General features: G+C 41.4%; 1 protein-coding gene across 4 annotated transcripts in view; it reads left to right on the top strand.

Moving 5' to 3' along the window:
• Positions 1-23,676, top strand: part of PHIP (pleckstrin homology domain interacting protein) — a 112,732-nt gene that overhangs the window by 18,119 nt on the left and 70,937 nt on the right. For all 4 annotated transcript variants that reach the window (XM_063443018.1, XM_063443017.1, XM_063443015.1 and 1 more), the window contains exons 5-9: positions 5,258-5,408; positions 17,705-17,803; positions 19,713-19,873; positions 21,340-21,561; positions 23,498-23,598. In XM_063443018.1, the coding sequence (XP_063299088.1) occupies positions 5,258-5,408; positions 17,705-17,803; positions 19,713-19,873; positions 21,340-21,561; positions 23,498-23,598 (734 nt within the window). The remainder of the gene's footprint in view (positions 1-5,257; positions 5,409-17,704; positions 17,804-19,712; positions 19,874-21,339; positions 21,562-23,497; positions 23,599-23,676) is intronic.

Genomic DNA, 23,676 nt, shown 5'->3' with positions numbered 1-23,676 from the left:
CTAGAAAAACTGAATTGAAGGCACACACAAAACAAAAGTTTGCAACATTAAAAGACCACTCACGGGGAGGATAATCGACATCACCCCCTTAATGACATAATAGGGTGAAAGAATAAAAAGCCTCACCACACAGAGCCCTAGATTGCCTGATGAAAGACTCTCCTTCGAGAGGCCCACAGAGACTCCCAAAATGAGATAGGAGTTGCAGGGAGACGAGGAGTCACTCACCTCACCCCGATCCAGGGTGGTCTATCAAGAGAGACTCTGACTATGACTCTTCTCCCTCTACAAAGGGTGATATCAAAAAGCTGTTGCTGGATATGAGGTCTTAAAGGCCAACCTCATGTACACCCAGAAAGAACTGAATATCATTCGCCAAAAAATCACAGCAGTGGAAATCAGAGAGTGCAAGGGACTAGCAGATACAAGGCACCAAGGACCAGGTGGACTGATTGTCCCGACAGGTCCAAAGGTTTCATTGAACACTGACTTCATTGGAAACTCACCACAGATGTAGAAACATCTGCATACTTGGAATTTCTGAAGAGATCATCGGGGAGGCACTGCTGCCATCCATACAAAAGCTAATTGCCTCTATGGACTTAAAAGGAGATGCGGACCCTTCTGTGTTGCTCTCAGCATTCTGTGTAGGGAAAGGAGCTGCAGCTCCAACCGGGGTCCCCTGTTATAGTCATCATCAAAGATATTGTAGTCTATTCCTCCATCATGGCGTGCTACAGAGAGCTGGAAACCATACATTTCGAGGGCTGCTCTGTGGGGACCTCCCATTTGCTGTTTTAGCACAGAGGTGATAGCTGGCCCCAACTGCCAAGTGAAAAGATCATGCAATCAAGTACAGATGGAGAGCGGACGGCTCTATCCTGGTCCTTCACAGAGATGGAGTACTAACCCAGTCCTCCTCAGCGATCAGGAGGCTTTTCTGAAGAAACTAATTCCACCAATTACACCTCAAAAAGAATCTGCTGTTTGGCAGAAAGGGAATTTGACATAAAGTGACTCTGGGGAAGACATTTTGCCGAACCGAACAGCTGACCTATCACCACAGCCAACCGTCCGTGACTATGACCCTACCCTGCTGAGAGCAAGTATTTATAGTTCAATTTTTACAGTTTATTTTTTATTTTATTGCCCTCTTGGTTATATGGCAGAGAAAGAAACTCCAATTTTTATTAACATTTTTTTCCCCATGGTTCACTATTGCCAGTCATCTGGTAAGAGATGATAGAGGACTATTGTGAGGTGGTACTGCATCATAGCTACTTTCTCAATAACTATGTTCATTTTCAGCTTCTGCTCTTGTCTAAATTCCCATACCCATATTCCTCATTTTCTTGCCTGTTGAACATTACAGTGCAATGATAATGTTGTACAGTGTGTGCCCATACCCAAATAAATACAAAAAAAGTGTTAACTCACAAAACTGTTAAACCGTTCAAAACAGTAAAATGTATTACAACGATATCATCGATGATATCATCAGTGAAAGTGAAGTTTTTTGAATTTTTTTTCACCCAAATGGCAGTTACATTGACAATATAATTGTTGTGATACGTGTTACAGTTTTGAAACAATATTTGTGTTCAACGAAGTCTCCGGAGTATAACAGTAGCCCTCATGTACAGGTTTTATGGTGTTTCCAAAAGTTACAGAGCCAAACATAAGACTTTTAGTTTCAGTACTTTCACATTGAAATTCGCTAGATTGGTTGCGTTACCTTTGAGACTGTATGACTTCTGTACCCCAATTGATCCAGAGGTCTTTTGTGTGACTGTTAAACACAAATAGACTCCTACCACCATGATTACTTCTAAAAGCAAAAGTGGTCATAGTTAGAATAGCCCTTTAACCCCTTAAGGACCAAACTTCTGGAATAAAAGGGAATCATGACATGTCACACATGTCATGTGTCCTTAAGGGGTTGAAGGAACATTCCAGCAGTAGAAATACATTTATAGTTCATGCTGGAGTGTTCAGTGGTGTGTTTAGATTTGGTTGGGTGGGGGAGTTTAAAATAAATAAAATTACTTATAGCTAATCTAACTGTGAGACATTCTCATTACCACAGCGGTCAGGAGATCCTCTATAGTAGGTAACTTCTGGGCCAATTTAATGCTTTTCATGTGTAGCAATGGTGGAAGGAATACCGCTTCCAATATTAAAAAGTACCTTTTACCTAGGTAAAGTTACTTTGTATTATAACTGTGTGGCACTCTGTTAGCACACTTAACCCCTTCCTGACCCATGGTATAATAATTCAGCTGGGGCCAGAAATAGTGGCCACATCCTGACCTATGAGCTGTGTGCTGTGTGCAGTCATTTTTTGCGAATGACTGAACTTCCACTTTCAACCACTTCAAGGAGATGACATTACTGAAGTCACCAAGCATTCCCTCAGGGAGAGGGAGGCCTTTTGGTCTGTGTGTTTGGAAATGAGGCATTTTTCAAAATTCAAACACATCTACACATATAATGGCTTCCAGGCTCATCTGTACAGATGGCACACATCATTTACTGTGGAAATGAATAATGTATTTTAAGGATTGTGTGTGTGTGTGTTCCTCCTAGTGACTATAACTTAAAGGGACACACCACTGCCTAAAAACAAAATAAATACAAATCACCGTTTAGTAGATATACCCTAAATGAAAACTTGCATGCATTTAATGATGTATTCGTTCATTGGGGATATATCTAAAAACAGCTTGCAAAAACTGCAGTTTTCTTGTCTGCTGATTTTGCAAGCTTTCCCCTTCTAACCCCGCCCAAACGTTCTGTGGGTATCCAATTACAGACTTTCCAATATAGCTCAACCAGAAGTCTTGGTAAGGTGCTCTGGGCAATTGCTGCCTTCTGAGGTCCGCTGCATTGAACCAATGAAACCAGGAAGTAACATTACCTATTGCCTGCTTGATAGCCAAGGGGGTGTAGCCAGGTTAATTTATAAATGTGTAAATTTCTATTGAAATCTGCACTTTTTACAAAATTAAAAAGAAGACACACTCTTAACACATAAAGTTTTTTGCAAGCTAAAGTTTTTTCGGGGTCTGGAGTGATGCTTTAACCCCTTAAGGACACATGACATGTGTGACATGTCATGATTCCCTTTTATTCCAGAAGTTTGGTCCTTAAGGGGTTAAGGAAGAATGAACATGATGAGATAGACAAATACCAAGGACTGAAAGATCAGCTAGAAAGGATGTGGAAAGTGAAGGCAGTAGTAGTCCCAGTTGTAATAGGAGCACTCGGGGCTGTGACTTCAACAGTTTCCAGGTGGGACATCGGAGATCGCGGACCAGAAGAGTATATTTCTAGGAACAGCTAAGATACTGAGCAGAACGCTAAGAATCCCAGGCCTCTGGTAGAGGACCCGAGAATGAGGAATATATATACCACCCAGGAAAGGTGAGGAAATCCGTTTCTTATACATAAATAAAAAAAATTCATTTGTATAATAATGGTTCTAGTAGTGGCCTGAAGACAGTGGTTTGCAGTTTAAATAAATTGGTTGCAGTAATCCACATAAATAGCAATTCCTGCTGTGTATCCATCATTACTTCTTAGTAGGAGGCAGTGTTCTGAGCTGTGTGACTGCAAAACACTGGGAGACTGAAAGTGAAAGCATAGACTTATTTCTTCCTTGAGATGTGAGTCATGCCTTTCTTGCAGTAATGTTGTGGCAACATTTATTTAAGAAAAGAAACAATAAGTACATTTTTGACTGCTTTGTACATATTAATGATTATAATACAGTATGTCTTAATGGCTAAGGTTTAAATTCCTGTGCACATGATTGAAAGAAATCTTCCTGACCATAATCTTTATCCAGAAACTTTGAGAATGTGTGAAATTCCTTTATTTAAATGGACACTATAGACTCCTAGACCACTTCATCTCATTTAAGTGGTCTGAGTGCAATGTCACTATTACCTTAACCCTGAAGTGAAGTTGGAGGAGGAGCCCAACACAGCGCCAAGGGATATCTCCGCTGACATCAGGTAAGTGTTTAATTTTTTTTTTTTAACTCTTTACATGGATGAAAAGGGACATTATAGTGTTAGAATGCAACTTTGTATTCCTAATACTATAGTGTTCCTTAAACTCTCTGAAACAACGCTGGATGTCTTCACGCTTTGCATGAGGATGTCCAACATCTTCAAATCTATTTAGGAAAGCATTTATTTAATTGTTTTTTGGTGTTACATATATTCGTGAGGGACCTTCTTTTGTCTGAAATGCCTTCTGGTTTATTGGACTTGTATTGGTATTGCAAGTTTTTTATGGGTTATCCAAAATTAGAGGTCTCTCTCTAGCACACCACGTAAAGGAATTTTCTTTTTGTTATTTCAGATTTTAAGTGCTAATATCAGGGTAGGAAAAGTATCTACCTGGTTGAAGAATTTTCTATGACCACTTCAGTGATTTCAAATTGTCCTTCTACTTGGAGTAAATATGTGTAGAATGAGAGTTATGGGTTATTAGTTTGAATTCTGTGCATATAATCTCTCTATCATCAGCACACACAGCATGCTGGTGACTAACTTTCAATGGTTGTAGGTCTCCAGCCACCCCATGTTCTCCTACTGTCATGCCTTTTGTAGTGAGGTGGAGTAACCTAACAAATTATGAATTGGGCTACAGGGAGAAATGTGCATTGACTCAGGTTTTTAGGTGTGTTTTTTCTGTTAGATCTTGGCTGGTGTGGGGAGAGGGATGGGCAGGCAGGAGTTATTCCAATTTTCAAGTTTTAGTTATATATTTTAATGTTATCCATTTTGAAGTTCTACTTGCTGTATGCATTGATTCTCTGTCTACTTGGAGCTTGGTTATATCACTTGCAGCCATTCTATTCTAACCGGTGAAATAGCAAAAATGTGTAGGCAAAAACATTCATATCCACTTCTACATACAGGTGGTATCTAGATCTCTGATGGATATTTATCCTTAAGATGGACGTGCTTTCTTTAGTAACAAATTAAATTAGATGAGAACAAAAGTTTGGCTGTGATAAGCCAGGTTTAGGTTGGCTTTAAGGAGTATAAAAAAAAAAGTATCCAGAAAATATCTGGCCTGTAATCTGTTAATTTAGCAACATGAAGCAATTGAAATGCACAGCCAATTTAAACCATTTTATTTTCAAACAGATTGTATATGTCCTGGATGGAGAAATATGACCATTGAGATGAAAAATATGTATATTCAATAAATTAAATTATTTTTTTCTCTCTGCCTTTCACAGGTAAAATATTACCGACACTTGGCACCAGACCATTTATTGCAAATATGTCAAAGGGTAGGACCTCTTCTCGAAAAAGAGCTTCCTCAAAGTGTCCCTGGAGTACTGACTCTTCTGGGAGCTGGCCGCCAGTCTCTACTGCGTACAAGTAAAAGTATGAGAATCTTTATTCTGCTAAATTATATCTGTGGCATTAAACATGTGCTATTTGGTTTGACGATATATGCTTCTATATCAAAATGTTGCACTGGATATGTACCTACCAAGTGTTTCTATTTAAGAGGGGCAGCCCCTATTTCAGGCCCAAATCCTTGTTTCCCTCTTTTCTAGGAGCTCCATATGGTTGGTATGTCAGGTGTATAACTATGATCCAGAGCAATAATATTCTCAGAAATGTGTCTACAACACATTTGTTTAGAAATCCGTCTACATTTTACATTTTAGTTGCATAAATATAAATGTGTGTGTGTGTACATTGTACCTATTTATTATGATTGTCAAAGCCCTACTCAAAAAACCTGTCTAATTGCATCAAACATCCTGTTTTTATATTTTCTCCAAAGTGTGTAAATGTTTGGCTACAGTCTAGGACCATAGGAAAGCAGTTATTGTTGCCACAGATTCAAATGTAGTTTATATTTTGTGTTAATTTTGTGTGTAAGAAAAATGCATATAATAATATGCTAGATCACTGTTGTTTTCTTTTCTTTTTTTTTTTTTAAATTCTTTATTTTTGTAGTGCTTACGGTTACATACATGCGTGTAACGCCACAACAGCTGATACAAGCCATGGAAACAACAGGGAATTGACATTTGCATGGCAGTCATTAACAGCACAATTTTTATAAAAGGAAGCAGGCTAGGTAGAGATGTCCACTACAGTAAATTCAATAGAGTAGGTAGCTGCAGTAGGTTAGACATATTGAGTAGCTTTGAAGACTTACAACGGTTAACATAAACTATACAGGCTTAGGTGAGACGCCTCGGTTCCAGTGCAGCATATTCATGCCATTAAACATAGACTAGCTAGTCCGACCATCTATCGTTGCCTATTATGCTGATGAGTCAACAGAGCATGAAGGTCAACTATTGAAGTGCATGTTAGGTAGCTTAGGAATCGAGGGTCTGCACTATTTTTGTCAGGGTGTGGCGGTCGCAGGTGGTTACGTTTGGATTCGTGTATTCCCTACATATCTAGTTATGGTCATGTAGCGTTAGTGTGAGAGCAAGTAGGGCTAAAGATTATCTCTAGTTTTGTGTGTAGCGCAGGGTGTTCTACCTTAAGTAGGTAGTGAGACCCGTTGTGGTGAGGGGTGGTCTTTGTTGGTGTGTTACCCCTAACCAAGGGGGGCAGCGGGGGTAGAGTGTCGGTGTGTCGGCTCAGTCTGCGGGCCTGGAGCCGCGGTGGCGTGGCTGTATTTCCCGCCCTGTACCTGTCAAAACAGCAATTTCAGGCATAACATTTAAACAGAAAAATAACTCAAAACAATAAGTCCCAAGGTCCATGTCGATGGCTAAAACAGTGTGCTGAAAGGTTTGCAAGTGCACTGTCTTTGTATGTTAGCAACTTCGGCCCGGTAGCATTGGCCTCTGTGGTCGTGCCGTCTGCTGTTGTCAGGGTTGTGAGCTTGGTGGCGTCTTTTCTCGTGGGGTGAACGGCATGCTGGTGGCTGGATCTCCCATCCCATGCTGGGACTCTCGTGGTAAGTTGGCAGGTAGGTCTGGTAGTCCGAGTTTCGCCAGAAGCGCGGGTGCCTCTCCATCCGATGTTATCTTGTGGGTGATATCGTTGTGGGGCACTAGCAAGGATCTTTGTGGTCCCCATCGATATGACACCCCGAGGGAGCGTAGGTGACTTGTGAGTTGCGACGGTGTCCTGCGCCATTGTAGCGTGGCCCGGGTTAAGTCCTGGTAGAACGACAACTGGGCCGTTTTAAACGTAAGGTTTTTTTTACCTCTGGTTGCAGCCAGGATTTGGGTTTTATCGCTGGTGGAGGCGCATCGCAGTATGACATCCCTAGTGGGTGTATTAGGTGACCTGGAGGTCACCGGGAGTCTGTATATGCTGTCCAGCCCAAAATTCCGTTTTACTGCCGGCGGCAGGATGGTGGTTAGGGGTCTGCGAATGTAGTGCGGCAGTTCGTCGGCCTGGATATCTGCGGGTATGCCCCGGACTTTTATGTGGTTTCGCCTGGCCCGGTCTTCCTGGGTAGACAGTTGCAGCGTTAGGTTTTGCTGCGAGGCTTGTAGTTGTTGCATGGCGTTTTGCATGTTTGCCATGCAGGTTTGGAGATCCGAGATGTCTTTTTCTGTCATTTGGACGCACTCTGTGACATTGTGCATGTCAGTTTTCAGGCGCCCCACATCCACAGCCAGCGTTTTTTGTATGTCATTTACCCAGTTTTGGAGATCTTGCTTGGTTGCAAAATTAGTGTCTCCCGGTGTTGCGTTTGTTACCGGCATTGTGAGTGCCAGGTCTGTTTGGGTTGAGGAGTGGGACGGCGTCTGGGCAGTGGCGGTAATCTTGGGCTGCGCCTGCCGCTGTAACAAGGTGCCAATGTCTTGTGCCGTGGAGGAACCCGTGTGGGTTTTCTGTGTGCGTTTCCCCATAGGTTCAGGAGCCTCCTGTAGGTATGGGTAGTAGTCGTTTTCTGGGTCGGAATCACCTTGTGTGTAGGTGCCGCCGAGTATCTGCTCGAGGCCGTGGATGCTCGGCGCTTGGTAGGCCTTAGGCCTGCGTTTTGTGCTTCCAGACTTCGGAGTGTACCAGAAAGGCATCTGCCGGTTCGGTGTGTGGACCTGATCACAGTTCCAGTGTGCTGAGGTTCGGATGTCGGGTATTTTCCAGGATATTTGCAGATTGTAAATTGTCAAGGTGGGAGCCCACAGTTATGGCTTCTGCTCAGCTTCAGGTCCCGGCCCCGCCCCTGTTGTTTTCTTTTTAAAGCACGTGTCTTAATTCCCCATCATCAAAAGGTCACACTTCTATACACCTTAAAGGGACACTATAGGGAACCTGTGGGTACTATAACTACTTCATTAGAATGAAATTGTTATGGTGCAGGGAGGCTCTGCACGTTTGTTTTAGTTCCTGACATGATGAAACCGCTATAGCTTGTGGGGGCTCTTTTCATCGTAGGAAGCAGGACTCCTTTCTTGGGCCTCTCTCTTTACTCAATGTAGCCATGGAATGCATACCTGGTGCCTGCATTATCATTTCTGCATCAGTCTGTGCTGTGAACCGGAAGGGGCAAGAGGGCTTGCTGACGTTCTGCTCGAATGGTTTAATGTGTTGCGTCCACCAAGTGAAAGCGGAGAGCTAACATATGTGCAATCTGATCTCTGCCGTTTTGAGCCAAACATTTTTTAATTTAATCATAGGAGGCTAGGTGGCTAGATTCTGTAGTTTCTTCTGAATAAGAATGCTCTTTTCAGGAAGACAATCTACATAAACTTGTAAAGGATGTTTCTTCTCTTTTGGAAGATCAGAATGAAGCACACGGGCACAAAAAGCTGAAAGCCTTTCCTTTCCATTTAAATTTCAAAACGTCCGTGTCTTGAGTGACAAAATCTGTCCAAGAAAAAGTGTTCATCACTAAGCATTTTAAAACTATATGTAAACCTGCATGAGAATGATAAGTTAAAGATAGACTATCTCAAGGTGGTTGTTCTAAAAAACAAATAACAAAAAACACGACGTAAACTACATGGAATAAATAGCAGATTTGAAAATGCGATGGACAAAAGAGCAGAATCATTATTAAGAAGGTTTTATTTTCTCGGTGGTTGCAGCTCGATGAAGCCCTGAAGTTGCAGCCAAAACCATGTGCCTTTCTGCCGCTGCCAGAAGGCCAATATGGTTATGCAATTGGACAGCAGATTCTGCAAGCTCTCCTTTGGGCAGGAATGCCTTTTTGAGTCTTAGTTCGATGACCTCCTGAAACAAATGTCTGAAAGAAAAAAGACTACCTTAAGACATGGAAATAAAGAGAGATGGAATAGGAAATTATTTCAGAGATTTATTTCTAGAAACGATAACAGACCGTACTATTAATAAAGAGCTAACAACAAACCCAAGTGCCCTCCTAAAACTAAAGAGAGAAAGTTCTGATGTCAGACCAGTAGGAGGAAGACTGCTATACTTCTACAATTTATGGGAACACACCACAGGAGACCCCCGGGTTGTAAAGATCATTCGAAAAGTCTTCTAAACAAACATGATCAGATTAGACAATTCCACAACTGGATTATTTGAACAAAGAGGAACTTGTTCATCCTCCCTATCTTTCTTTATTTAAAAAAAGTGTTTAGACTCCATCCATCTTTTCATCATAAAGTTTATTCTACCATTAAGTTTTAATCAGGAGATTACTCTTCATACTTTTTGCCAAAGTCCTCAGACTGACAAAGAGCTACACTTTCATTCTCTGGATGTCAAAAGATCTCTCCAAGTTATCAACTCCAGTTTTGGGCGTAATATCTTCCGACTGCTTGTAAGGTGTTGAATGCAGTCGTTAATTGAAGAACTAAGTTGTAACCAGGAAGGGAGGAATCTATACTCTTCTAGTAAATTAAACCAGGTGCACAGCTGGACCTGAGGCTGGCAAACCCCATACATAAATGTAAAAAGCAATGTGATCCAGGTACTCAGGGTACAAAATGTAGCAGATGTATTTGGAAAGTTAGAACTTAAACCACAACGTTTCAAACTCCAATGAGGTGTTTATCAATCTTTACCTTATTGGAGGTTGAAATTTGCGGTTTATGTTCTGACAAAATCTGCTACATTTTGTACCTTGAGTGAATGAAGAAATGACCCACCTAATTGGTTGCTTGTTTATCTCCATTGTCTGGACTGCCCCTAATATGCATTTAAGTTCCTTCTATTCACTACTATTAGAGGCAGTACAGATTTGACTACATATTTAATAAAGAATATTTTCCCTTCGTATAGTAGCAGTACTTACAAGTGGGATGTTCCTTATGGTTCTGGACAAGAAGCTCCCCCTTCTTAGGTTATTTAATTGCTGTGCTCCGCCTGCTGCCTCCATATAATCTGCAAGCCAGAGTCTCATACCAGTTCTTCTTGTCCCGGCAATGGGACGGACAGGTTCCCCACAGTGCAGGTGGAGAATTGGTGCAGTCAGCACAGGTTGCTGACCAGGAGATGAGTGCCCGATAGCTCCCCGGACGGGAACTGAGCGGCAATAATACTTCCGGTTTCGCGTTACGGAACGCGACCGGATACTTGCTATTTGTGGCATTTTCTGTGAAGTTCCCGGGCATCCTCCATCATTGCTCGTTATGCATGCGCACAGCGGTGGAACGCACGCCCCGGAGGCGTTGCGTTCCACCTAACACAGAATCGCGCTACTAAGCATGCGCAAAACGGTGTTTGGCGCCAAATTCAAAATTTGGACTCATGAAGCTGTGCAGAACCTTCCTGACCCCAAGGGTGGGTGTACAGTCCTGGTTCTTCGTGTCACCAGCCCTCCTACACGGATCTTAGGTGATTTGAGGTGAGATTTAACTCTTTTTAAACTCTCCCTTTTCACCTTTCATTATGCATGCTCCTAGAATTATTTTATTCTGGTGTTTTTTCCACAGATATGTCCAGTCCTATATCTCCAGATAAGACAAAGACAAGATGTCAGCATCTGTTCCGAAAAAAGCCACAAGCAAATCTAAGCACTTATGTTGTCTGGAATGTGCGGTACCGCTACCTGACGGATGTCGCAAAAAGAAATGAAATCAGTGCTCAATGGAATTGCTAGAAAAAGCCTAGCAGACTGCTATGGCATCCTTCCTGGGCTGGTTTCTGGAAAATTTGTCCCAGACATTTGAATCTTTTAAAGATGCTGTGAAAAGAGAACCAGCTATTCAAGAGAAACTGCCTCCAAAACGTAGGAGGAATAGATCTTCTTCTGTGTCTGACGTCTCTTCAGGAGAATGCTCTTTGTCTTCACCTTCGGATATTTCCAGCCTGGCTTCAAGTGTGGAGGAGGGCTTTCCACCAGAAGAGCTTAAGAAATGTATTAAAGAAGTGACGATGGCTGTACAAGAAACTGAACCTACCAAGATCTTGGATCTCCTTCATAGAGAATGGAAGAATCCTGAAAGACGTGCGTTTATTTCAAAGCATTTTAAACTGCTGTTCAAGCTACAGTCTGATGAAAAATGGGAAGATCTTCCTAAAGTGGATGTTCAGATTGCCCAGCTGTCAAAGAAAACCACTATACCCATTGACGAATTCTCAGGACTTAAAGACCCAATGGACAAACGAGCCGAAACTTCATGTAGAAGAATATTCCAGGCCGCAGGATATCAGTGCAGAGCTGAAATTGCAGGTTCAGCGGTTCTCAGAGCTCAGAGCGTTTGGCGACAAGCCCTGGAAGATTCCCTTATGGGAAAATCCGATACATATCCTTCCCATCTCATGTTCCTACTGAAACTATCCAATGATTTCCTTTCAATACCTCTGATGAGTTTCTTCGTTTATCATCAAGAATTATAGGGTTGTCGTCAGTAGCCAGAAGAGCGCTTTGGCTACGAAAATGGACAGCTGATTCAGCGTCTAAGGCAGCCTTATGTGAATTACCCTTTGAGAGGAACAAACTTTTTGGTACTCCATTGGAAGACATTATTAGACAGATGTCGGAAACAAAGAAAGCCCTACCTCTGGAATCAAGAACCAGGGATATAAAAGATTTCAGTACAAGGGTCAGCGGTCCTTTCGTTACCAAGGGCGGTTTCACAGGTTTCAAAAACATGGTGGAAACAACAGCCAGTGGTCTAGACAGGAATCCAACAGGCAAGACAAAAAGAGGAAGTTTTGACGCCAAAAGAGTGGGAGGACACCTTTGGTTCTTCGCCCACGAATGGAAAAAGAGTCCTTCAAATGGGTGGATTACAAGAACCGTTTCAGAAGGTTACAGAATAAAGTTTCCGTCAAGACCACGTCCAACCTTCCTACTGTCAAGCTATCCTTCAAGGGTAAAAACAGAGGCACTCCTAACAGAAGCTCTTCTTCTTTTAAGAAAAGATGTGGTAGAGAAGGTACCCAAACGTTGGGAATTTCAGGGAGTTTACTCACGCCTTTTCCTGGTTCAAAAACCAGATGGATCCTTTCGGCCGATCCTAGACCTGAAACAAGTAAACACCTGCATACCGTACCAGAAGTTCTGTATGGAAAGTATTCTGTCTGTAACGCACATTTTACAAAAGGGAGATTACATGGCAAAGTTAGATTTAAAAGATGCTTATCTCCATGTACCGGTTTCAGAATCTTCCCGGAAATTTCTCAGATTTGCGGTTCTAACAAGAAAGCGAAGGATTCTCCATTTGCAATTCAAGGCTCTTCCCTTTGGCCTGTCCTCAGCTCCTCGAGTTTTTACAAAGATCCTGGCACCCATTGCAGCAGTTTTACGTCTGAAAGGTATCTCGATTGTTCCATACCTGGACGATTGGTTCCTGAAAGCCCAATCAAGACAACTGCTAAAACTTCATCTCAAGATTGCGATGAAGGTTTTGAAAGATCACGGTTGGATCCTGAACCTGGAAAAATCCAAGTTGACTCCGTCACTGAGTCTAGAATTCTTTGGTCTTCGGGTAGAATCACAGTCCCTCTCTCTTTTTCTACCAATTGAGAAACAAATGAGGATTTTAACCCCTTAAGGACCAAACTTCTGGAATAAAAGGGAATCATGACGTGTCACACACGTCATGTGTCCTTAAGGGGTTAAAAGCTATATCAAAGCTGCAAAAAAACCTAAGCTCAATCAGGGATACTATGAGGTTACTAGGCCTCCTCACTTCTGCAATCCTGGCAGTAGCCTGGGCAAAGGCGGAATCAAAACCATTACAATGGGACATTCTTTCCCAATGGACACGAAAACAGGAAGATCTAGACTCTGCCTTCCACCTATCCGAAGGGGTGAAAAGACAACTGAACTGGTGGAAAGACAGAAGCAACATCTCAAAGGGCCTATCGTTTGCACAGAAACAGTGGATTACGATAACCACAGATGCCTCCAGGACGGGTTGGGGCGCCCATCTAGGTTCTCAGTTCCATCAAGGTCTTTGGAACAGAGAAGAGGCATGCGCTTCCTCAAATTTCAGGGAATTAAAAGCAATTTGGAAGGCACTGGTTTCCTTCAGTTCAGTCATCACCAATCAGACAGTGAGGATTCAGGCGGACAACGCCACTACAGTGGCTTATTTGAATCACCAAGGAGGCACAAAGGTGAAAGCTCTACAAGATCTCTGCTACCGCATAATGTCTTGGGCCCAAACGAATCTTCTCGCAATATCAGCTACCCATATCAGAGGGTCTCTAAACATTATTGCAGACGACCTCAGCAGAAGCCATTGGTCTCAGGCAGACTGGGTGCTATCAAAGTTTTCTTGGAGCGGGTTTCACGTTTCGGCAAGCCAGAGATAGACTTGTTGGCCACAAGGAGAAACAGAAAAGTACAAAGATTTGCTTCTCTCCACACAGGAGATTACCCAGATGTCCTAGACGGTCTCTCGATCCCTTGGAACTTCGACATGGCTTATGTTTTCCCTCCTATCGCTCTTATACCACGGATTGTTCAGAAAATAAGATGGGAGAAGGCAAGAATTTTGGCAGTCCTGCCCTTCTGGCCTAGCAGAAGTTGGTTTTCAGAAGTGGAAAACATGACCATCTCATGTTGGCATCTCCCAGTCTCTTCTCACATATTAGAGAATGTGACTCTTCCCGTAGAAACCCTGGAGATGTTTCACCTGACGGTATGGTTGCTGCAAGGATGATCCTTCAAGGTCATGGTCTTTCTGACCTTTTATGTGAAGTTTTTCTGTCTTCTGTCCGCTTGTCCACTTCGAAAATCTATTTCAGGGTTTGGATGAAGTTCAGAACCTGGTGTTCACTTCGAGGTTCGGATCCTGCCAAAGCCTCTATCCCGGAAATTCTTTCCTTTTTTGCAAGACGGGTTTGAAGCCGGCCTAGGGATATCTACGCTCAAAGGCCAGATTTCAGCTCTGTCACTTCCTGGTTCATGACATTGCCTCAAACCTGCTTATACGAAGATTTCTTAAGTCCATAAGGCTGAAGAGGCCTCCCAAGTTAGTACCTTTCCCTACCTGGAATCTGTCTCTGGTGCTTCAAGCCCTTTGTGAACCACCGTTTGAACCATTACTGGAGGTTCCTATCAACCTGCTTACCTTCAAGACGGCTTTCCTGGTGGCTATCACCTCTGCTAGAAGAGTAGGTGAGATCCGAGCTCTCTCTTCCTCTCCGGAATTCACCATTTTCCATCAAGACAAAGTGGTCCTGCACACCAAGCCTTCTTTTTTGCCTAAGGTTATCTCAAGTGCTGCTATTAACCAACCTATTGTCCTCCCGGCTTTTTGTCAATCTCCTACATCGGATCTGGAAAGAAATGGCATCTCCTAGATGTTAGAAGATCCCTGAAGATCTATCTTCAGAAGACTCAGGGGTTTAGATCCTCTGATCATCTATTTGTATACTTTCAAGGCACTAAAATGGGTTGTGCTGTCTCGGGTCCCTCTTTGGCCAGATGGCTGACAAATACAATCAGGTTGGTTTATCAATCCAAGGGGATTCCCCTTAGATTCCTGTTAATGGCTCATTCCACAAGGGGCTATGGCGAGCTCCTGGGCTGAAAAAGCAGCCGCCTCGCCTGCAGACATCTGCAAAGCTGCTACTTGGTCTTCCTTACATGCCTTTATCAAGCATTATAGGCTGGACGTATTCTCATCATCTGAAGCTGCTTTTGGGCGTAAGGTGCTACAAGCTGTGGCCTGCTGAGTTCCCACCCTTTTTTTTGTGCAGGGATCTTGCTATATCCCACTTGTAAGTACTGCCACTATACGAAGGGAAAAACAGTAATTTTACTTACCGTAAATTCCTTTTTTCTTAGTATAGTGGCAGTACTGGTTTTCCCTCCTCTTTCATATGGATTAAATTACTTTGCATTATTCAGTCTCCGTTTGGTTATTTTGTATTACTGGTATGAGACTCTGGCTTGCAGATTATATGGAGGCAGCAGGCGGAGCACAGCATTTAAATAACCTAAGAAGGGGGAGCTTCTTGTCCAGAACCATGAGGAACATCCCACTTGTAAGTACTGCCACTATACTAAGAAAAAAGGAATTTACGGTAAGTAAAATTACTGTTTTTTGCCGTAACCATGACTTGTGTATTTTCTGGGGATATTGTGCCAGTACCTGAATTTATACTGAGTAGGAGGAAGTAAGGAGGAGTTTCAAAGTTTTAACTATGTTGATTAGCTTGAAAGGGTTCATTTTTATTTATTTAAGGAGGCTGGAGGTATTGGGAAGGAATGATTGATTGTATTTAAACACCAAGTCTTTTTCTCCATGAATAAGGGCGGAGACTTGGAGCCCACGTGGCCACTGTATAACTCATTGACCCAAGGTTAATTTTTTTTTTTTTTTAATTGGAGACACTCTTGGACACTGCTGGGAAGAGGAGATAGAGCTGTTATAAGTACGAAGTTTCACTGTTGATTTCTTTGAGTGAGAGTCGTTAGGGATTAGGGATACATAACATAAATAACTCTGTTTCTACTTAGAATTCACTGCTATTCGATTCACTCTGAACTCAATCACGTTCTTTGCAAGCTTTTAAAAACTGTTCAGATCTCTTTGCAGTCAGCGTCAGGATTTGTTTTGCATATTTGAGAGCCACGATATTTTTTTTTTTTTTTGTGTGTGATTGATTTGTGACAATCTTAGCACTCATCATGAATGTGCCCACAATCAGTGTGGTTAACAAACACCAGAGTGACCTTCACTACCCGTCACATTTTTTATAAATTATGCAGACAGTGGATTAAAAAGTGCATTTAATAAACCAAATAATATCCTAACTAGGAACAACTTGTACAAGAAGCTGATGGAGGTAAAAATGTAGTCGAACTATTGTGACGGACCGCCATCACGGAGTACAATGCCCACCGCTTGTGTTGTGTTTTTTCTCTGTGTTTCTCCAATGTATTTCTATCCATTTCGTGTGTTGTGCCCTGTTCCCCATTCGGGGGTGTTCATACGAAACAACCTTGTTCGGCTCCCGAACAAGGACCACCCATTTAGAACGTTCCAAAACCGCAAGAAAAATCACTACGGAGTGCTTCCCTGAGTGGCTGCCAGTTCGTATAGCTGAACGCCAGCCAGGGGGAGTATTCGTATCCTGAACTGACATGCCCGCACGGTTTCAGGTCCTCATGTCCAGGATCGCCCTACCGGCTCCTAAAAGAGCCATAATCACTACTTCTCCCTACCCAGGAGCTGCGAGGCCAGACTCGTAGCTGCTCAGAGAGTGCTCTCTCCGGTGCTACCTAAGTGGAGGTATCCACCGGAGAGATACCCGTACCCCAGCGGGACCCCTGGAGCTGTGAGTCGGTTCACAGCTGCTGACTCCCTCTGGCCGCCTGGAAGTCCGTGCCGATCAATAGAAGGAGCACCCATTCAAACTGGGTTTCGCGCCCTCTCTCCCGATTGAGCAGAGAAACACTTCCTCCCTGAGCGCCGATTGTCTCGAATTGTTTTCGGGCTTTTCCCCTGATTGGTCATTGGTTTAGGTGCGAAATTTGAATTGACCGGCCGTCTAAACCAAGCAATCCCGTGGAACTAATTGTGCAGATGTACAGAGCCTCGAGCCCAGACTTTGGACAATGATTTCTTGGGCTCTGTACATCCGATAGTCCTGCTATTTGCAGGGATCCTAGTTGGGACCGGGGCTATGAAGGGATGTATGTTTTATGTGTGTACCCCTTTTCCTTCCCGGGGCGCAGAGCCCCTAAGTTTCCCCCCATGTATGTAATGTGTCCTATTGTCTATAAATGTTGTGCTGTTGGTATCTCCCAGAGCAGGAGATGGTTATGTATAAACCATCTCCCTCCAACCTGGGACTGAGGAATTTGTACTGGATAGTATGGAGACCCCCTCTGGGGCTCTGTGTATAAATTAAGCCTGTACCAAAAAAGCATTGTCAGTGTTGTACCTCTAGAGCTGTGTGTCATCCAGTTACTGGGGGGAAATAGGTCTCTTTATATTCTAAAGTGGTTCTTGAGCGGCTGAAGGAAGGCAATGGCAGAGGTAATCGGTCAGGTTACCTGGGGTCCGCTACAACTATGGTTTGTGTATTTACAGATTATCTAATATTTTGCATGCTTACAAATGTAGATCCTTTTATGTCCAATCATGGAATTGAAAGCCTGCACTGTATATGTTTTGGAGTTGTATTTAGTTGACCCAATAATCCAGTTTATGGCAAAGTAGTAAGGCAATATTTTGAGCTATTAATAATCTGTAAATGACTAAGATGTTGTTTAAATGTATCAATTTTTGTATTATTACTCTTACATGGTGGTTCTCCGTATCCTGTTTGACTGTGGCTTAATCAATTTCACATTTTCTTTTTTGTAGGCTGTAAAAATGTGGTATGGAAGGGTTCGGCTCTTGCAGCTTTACATTGTGGACGACCTCCAGAGGAACCCATAAATTTTGGAAGTCCACCAAGCATAGGTGAGATGAAATTTACAATGAAATATGAGCACCATTGTATACATAATGCTGTTTATCACAAAATCCAAACATAATAAACACTAATGAGATGGCAAACTAGGTGAGCCCACAATGACACTAAAGCATACACATTTCATACCTCAATGTTTCTTACTCAGACCAAGAGAGAAGAAATCTGATGCTGGGTGACATTTATCAAAGCGTTATGCTAAAACATGGTGTAAAAGGGGAGTAGTCTGCAATGGAATGTGCCTGCTGGTTCCACTGGTTTCCATGGTGGTTGCCACATTTTATCTAACTATAATGTAACTTTTTCATTTCAACCCTTCTATTAAAGTCAATGCTTTTTTCTGCAATTAAATGCATAATTGATTTCCTACATTTTACATGTGAAATTTAACCCCTTAAGGACCAAACATCTGGAATAAAAGGGAATCATGACATGTCACACATGTCATGTGTCCTTAAGGGGTTAAACAGGTCCATGAGCCACTTTATTGTAAGGCTCTAACACTAAATCTTGTGAGACTGTCTTGTAACTAAAACCTTTTACGCAATTATTTTGCTCTTGATTGTTGTAAATGTCGTGGGGAATGTATTCTGGTACATTTGTCACAATTTCTTAAACTGATACCAATGCTTAATGATTTTGTCATCAGGCACATGTTTAGAAAAAATACAGAACCGATCAGAGAATCTCTGAGCTGTGTAAATTGTTAACCGTGAAGTGGGAAATGCCTGTAAATAATTCAAGATTTGAGGGGGAAAGTCTACCCTATTCAGTGACTCATTGTACATTTAATTAACATAGTATTACTATTGTTCCGACGCCATTTCCCAGCAAGGAATTATTCTGAGCTAAGCTCTGTCTGTCCTTTTGATCCTATTTTCTGCAGCTCTGAGCATTCATTTAAGTTGCATAGCAAGGAAAAAGTGTGAATATTGGAAATAATCACATGCATCTCTTGCACAATAGTTTCATTTTGTTAGGCTCTTCTATGTATAGTTTATATTTGTTAAGCTAGAGAATGTTTGATGAACAACTTCTTATTCAAGAGTCAAGTTTATTCTTCCCAGATTAGTGCAGAATCTGTGATAAATGAAATAAAAAATGTAAAATGTCTGTGTATGTATGTATATATATCATTTTTTTAAAATCCAATTTGGCAATTAACCAAAGCAAATTAGTTTGTCAAATTTGCAACTGAGATTTATGCCAGCTGTTAACCCAAATGTCTTTGCAAAGATTTATAATTGGCACCAGTATTGGCAAAACATTTTTAAGGCACAAAACTGTCCATGATTGAGCAGTCACCTAGCATAGTGCCAATCTCTGCTGGCAAAAATTGACTATGACCACAGACCGGGCACCCTCCTATACCATCAAAGGGTCCTCAACTGTCTTGGGTCTTAAATGCCACCCCACCCAGATGTGAACTGGGGAGGAAGAGACTGATATGTAAGTTTAAAGGTTGAACTGGGGAATAAATCTAAAGCTATAGTTAGCCATTCTATAAAGATGGCATTTTCAATGATGTCCAGATGGCATTAAGGAAAATGTAGACCACAAGCATATGTTGTACTATCTCATTTATAATGGAGATTGTTCTGCAGTGGGACGTGGAAGAAGCAGCAGGTAGGCACTGTCATAGCTACCTGTTTACTTTTATTTGCTTTCATACCATTGTGCATGACCACAAGAAATGGAGGGGGCATAGAACCACCTTCTTGGTGCTTATGCTCATTTTAGATTTTTATTTTTTTTATATTAATTCATCAAAAATAGGGGTGCAGAAGTGTTAAACTTGCTACTACAGCTTCACTTGTTCAGGTCTATTCAGCTAAATTTTGTTTGTGTTCAGGTATTAAGATGCATTTTATTAATTTATATGTTTGTATCCTTTTCTAGCAAACACAATTTTTGCAAGAAGGCTGAATGGAAAATACAAGTGTCAAAACCTTGTTCCAACAGCAGTTTACCAACACATGAAAATGCACAAGAGGATTTTAGGACACCTTTCTTCAGTGTACTGTGTAACATTTGATCGGACTGGTAGAAGGATATTCACAGTAAGCAACTGTCTTTTTTTCCCCCTCTACAATTATTATATGGAAGAAAATAAGACTACCAAAACATCATCGCTAATTTAAAAAAAAAAAAAAATATTCACTGATTTTGACTTTTCCTTTTTTGACTTTTTCTTTTTTTTTTTTTTTTTGCGCTTATACTTAGTGTTTTAGTATGAATCGAATTAGATTTTTCGTAGGCCATGCTATCTGGTGTGACCTCTACATATTTCGTACCTCTATACGTTCTCTTGAGAATATACAATAAAATAGAGTACAATAATTGATCTGCAGAAATGTATAGATTTCGTTTCTAAGCCATTAAAAATATTTTACTTGTATTATCAATAAATTACACCGTATTTTGTTTGGTTATCCATCTTCGTGTTATACATGCAAGATGGTTAAACAGCTTTTCTTTCTAATATAATTTTATCAGCTCTGGAGAGAGAACTGAAGTTTCTGCTGCGGAACCTCTGGCTCTAGAGCGACTGTAGTGGAAGTTTAACCTCTTAAGGACCAAACTTCTGGGGAAAAAAGGGAATCATGACATGTCACACGTCATGTGTCCTTAAGGGGTTAAAGAGCTGTTCAAAATATGAAGTGTGGTGGGAATGGGGGGTACTTATGGCATCATGGAAGTTCCACTTTAAAGGACCACACCACACTCCAAAAACAATTCACTTTCTGAGTATCCTAGTTTAACCTATGAGAAATCGGCACTCTTTTAAATCAATTATGGAACCCTTCTCCCTCTCCCTGGGCTGTCAAACAACCAAGGAGGTTTACAGCCTCCTTTCGGTAGCTTCCCTGAGCTATCAGAAGTGGCAGGCATGCCTCCCCGACACAGACCTCAGACGAGACTTGCGCACCAACGAGAAACCTCTGATTGTTTCCCTGTGAAGAAACTGAAAATCTATTCCGGGGGAATCTGCAGCCACTGCATGATCTTTTAAGATATACCCTCCATGAATGCATACATGAACAATTTATGCATGTAGTAATTGGTGTATCTACTTAACAGTGATTTTAGTTTTTTGTGTGCGCGTGCCAGTTTGGGCATTGGTGTGTTCCTTTAATATCACAGTTTCTCTGTATTATATGCTAGTAGCAGAAAGGTACTCTTCAGACACTCTAGCACCTATGCAGCCAAAATACATTGTGTTGTTTCTTGCCTTAATTAATTGTTTTGCATTTTTTTTATTACAATAGATGTGAAAACCAGCTTTATCTATAAACATTGTTTGACAGGAAAGTGGGCTTTTTCAGAAGATTTGTCAGATTTGTATTTTGAAAATATCTTAATTATCTTTTGAGTTGACATTTCTTTACCTTTTTTAGAATATTATTATTTATATCAATATTGCAATTTGCTCTTTGATATTGTAATTGGTTATTGTGAACCAGGTCAAAAGTCTTTAAATTTTTATTATCCCAATGATTAAGGAGAGCATGTTTTTTTCCCATAGGGTTCTGATGATTGTCTTGTAAAAATATGGGCTACTGATGATGGTCGCCTTCTTGCAACATTAAGAGGGCATGCTGCTGAAATCTCTGACATGGCTGTCAATTATGAAAATACGATGATTGCTGCTGGAAGCTGTGACAAGATGATTAGAATCTGGTGCTTGAGGACATGTGCACCACTAGCCATACTGCAAGGACATAGTGGGTCCATTACTTCACTACAGGTATGAAATCTCACAGCATTGGGGGGTAGGAGGGAGTGATCGATATGCGTGTTGACTAGCTATATATAATATAGGAAGTTTTCATATGCAGAAATCTATAAAACCCAAAGCTGCTAGAATTCTTTTTGAATAGTGTGATTAAATACTCGGTGAAATTTTTTGTATTTTATTTTATCTGTGCAAATGCTGTATTATCCTTATACATCAACAGATGTGTCAATGTTTTGGGCCTGATTCGATCCTTTCTCAAGACCTGGCCAAGGTCAGGTCTGAAACTTTGGCACACCTGCTGATGTATATGGATTAATACATGCTAATACAGCTTTTTGTTAGACTTGTAAGCACCCGTGTCTCTATTTTGAATTTAATTATTTTCTGCCTTAACCTTGAATGCACTCAGTTGTTGGAAGTTAAGCAAGTCACATTTTAAGAGTGAGTGCCATTGTGTCTATGGTTGAGGCATGGACTCCACAAGACCTCTGAATGTGTCCTATGGTATTTGGCACTAAGACATTAGAAGGAGATGATTTAAGTCCTGCAAGTTGTGAGGTGGAGCTTCCATGGATCTGATTGAGACCTGGGAAATTTGGTGGTTAAGGCAACATCTTGAACTTTGTCATGTCCCTGAAACCATTCCTGAACAATTATTGCTGTGTGACAGGGTGCATTATCCTGCTGAAAGAATCCACTGCCATTAGGAAACACCATTGTCATAAAGAGGTGTACATGATTTGCAATAATCTCCAGGCAGGTGGTATGTGTCAAAGTAACTTCCACGTGAAGGTCAGGAACCAAGGTTTCCGAGCAGAATGGAGCATAACATTGCTTCTGTCAGCCTGCCTTCTTCCAATAGTACATCCTTCTGCTATTTCTTCCCCAGGTAAATGATGCACACACACCTGCCCATCCACCTGATCTAAAAGAAAACAAGCTTCATCAGACAAGGCTAAATATGCATTGTTTCAAGCAGAAACACCGAACATTCAAACTCCTACTAACTATGACCACTTCAAAAAGCAGAAGTGTTCATGGTGGATGGACTAACCCTTTAATGACTGGTGGGGACCTGCTAGATCCCAAGCAATGATAGACTCTACGTATCAATTGGGCTGTAGTGGAAGTTGGCCACTAAACATTGTGGCGGGTTGTTGGCATTTCAATGACACTGACCAGGTTTGCCGTGGCAGGTGAGAATCCGACTACTTTGGAAAGAATGGGAGTTACGAGGCATTTGCTATGGTTTGGATTATAGGATGAATACCTCCATGAATGAAGATAGTTGGCCTCGAGGGAGCACTACCTAGTGGCACAAGAAGCAGGAAGAAAAACACTACCTAAGGGCAGACCAAGTTGTGCACAAATAAAAACATACATTCCTATAGCAGAACAAACAATTTTTGGAGTATCATGGACTTTGACCACACAGATTTAAATTACCAGTATACATGCATTTCCAGATATTGCTTATTTTAGTGGAATTATTTGTATTTTTAATTTTATTTTACAAAGGTAGGTTTTTTTTTTGTTTTATGTTGGCCAAGGAAAAACATCCCTCAAGGGCTCTGCTGGGAGTGTTGCAGCCCTGCAGGTCTATTTTCCTTCTGTCTACAGAAAATAGATATGTACACATATGTATAATTTAACCACTCATTAATATAAAACTCGAGGGGGATGGGGGGAGACAGTGGTGAGTTGATATAATAGACAACCTTGTTCTCAAAAGGGATGAAAAAAATCCATCTGTTCTTTAACAAGTGAGAAGATAAAACCTAATGCAGTCAATTTCCCCATGAGTTTGGAATAAATAAAAGCTCTGTTTGAAAGACAGGTCCAGTGGGATCCAAATAAGAGGTTGAGTTAAACGTTAAAAATAATTAAACCCTTGGGTATCTAGATTTGAAGCAATTTGATTATTAGTGCTGCTTGTTTCTTTCAGTTCTCTCCATTGTGTAATGGATCTAAGAGATACCTATCCTCCACTGGGGCTGATGGTACAATTTGTTTCTGGCTTTGGGATGCTGGAACCCTGAAAATAAAGTAAGTTACTACAATGTTACTGCTATGTTTCTTACATCTTACATTTAAGCATGTGACTGAAGTGTGTATTGTCCCACT

The sequence above is a fragment of the Pelobates fuscus genome, chromosome 2, assembly GCF_036172605.1.
Source record: "Pelobates fuscus isolate aPelFus1 chromosome 2, aPelFus1.pri, whole genome shotgun sequence".
NCBI lineage: Eukaryota > Metazoa > Chordata > Amphibia > Anura > Pelobatidae > Pelobates > Pelobates fuscus.
This window is presented reverse-complemented; position numbering and strand designations above follow the sequence as displayed.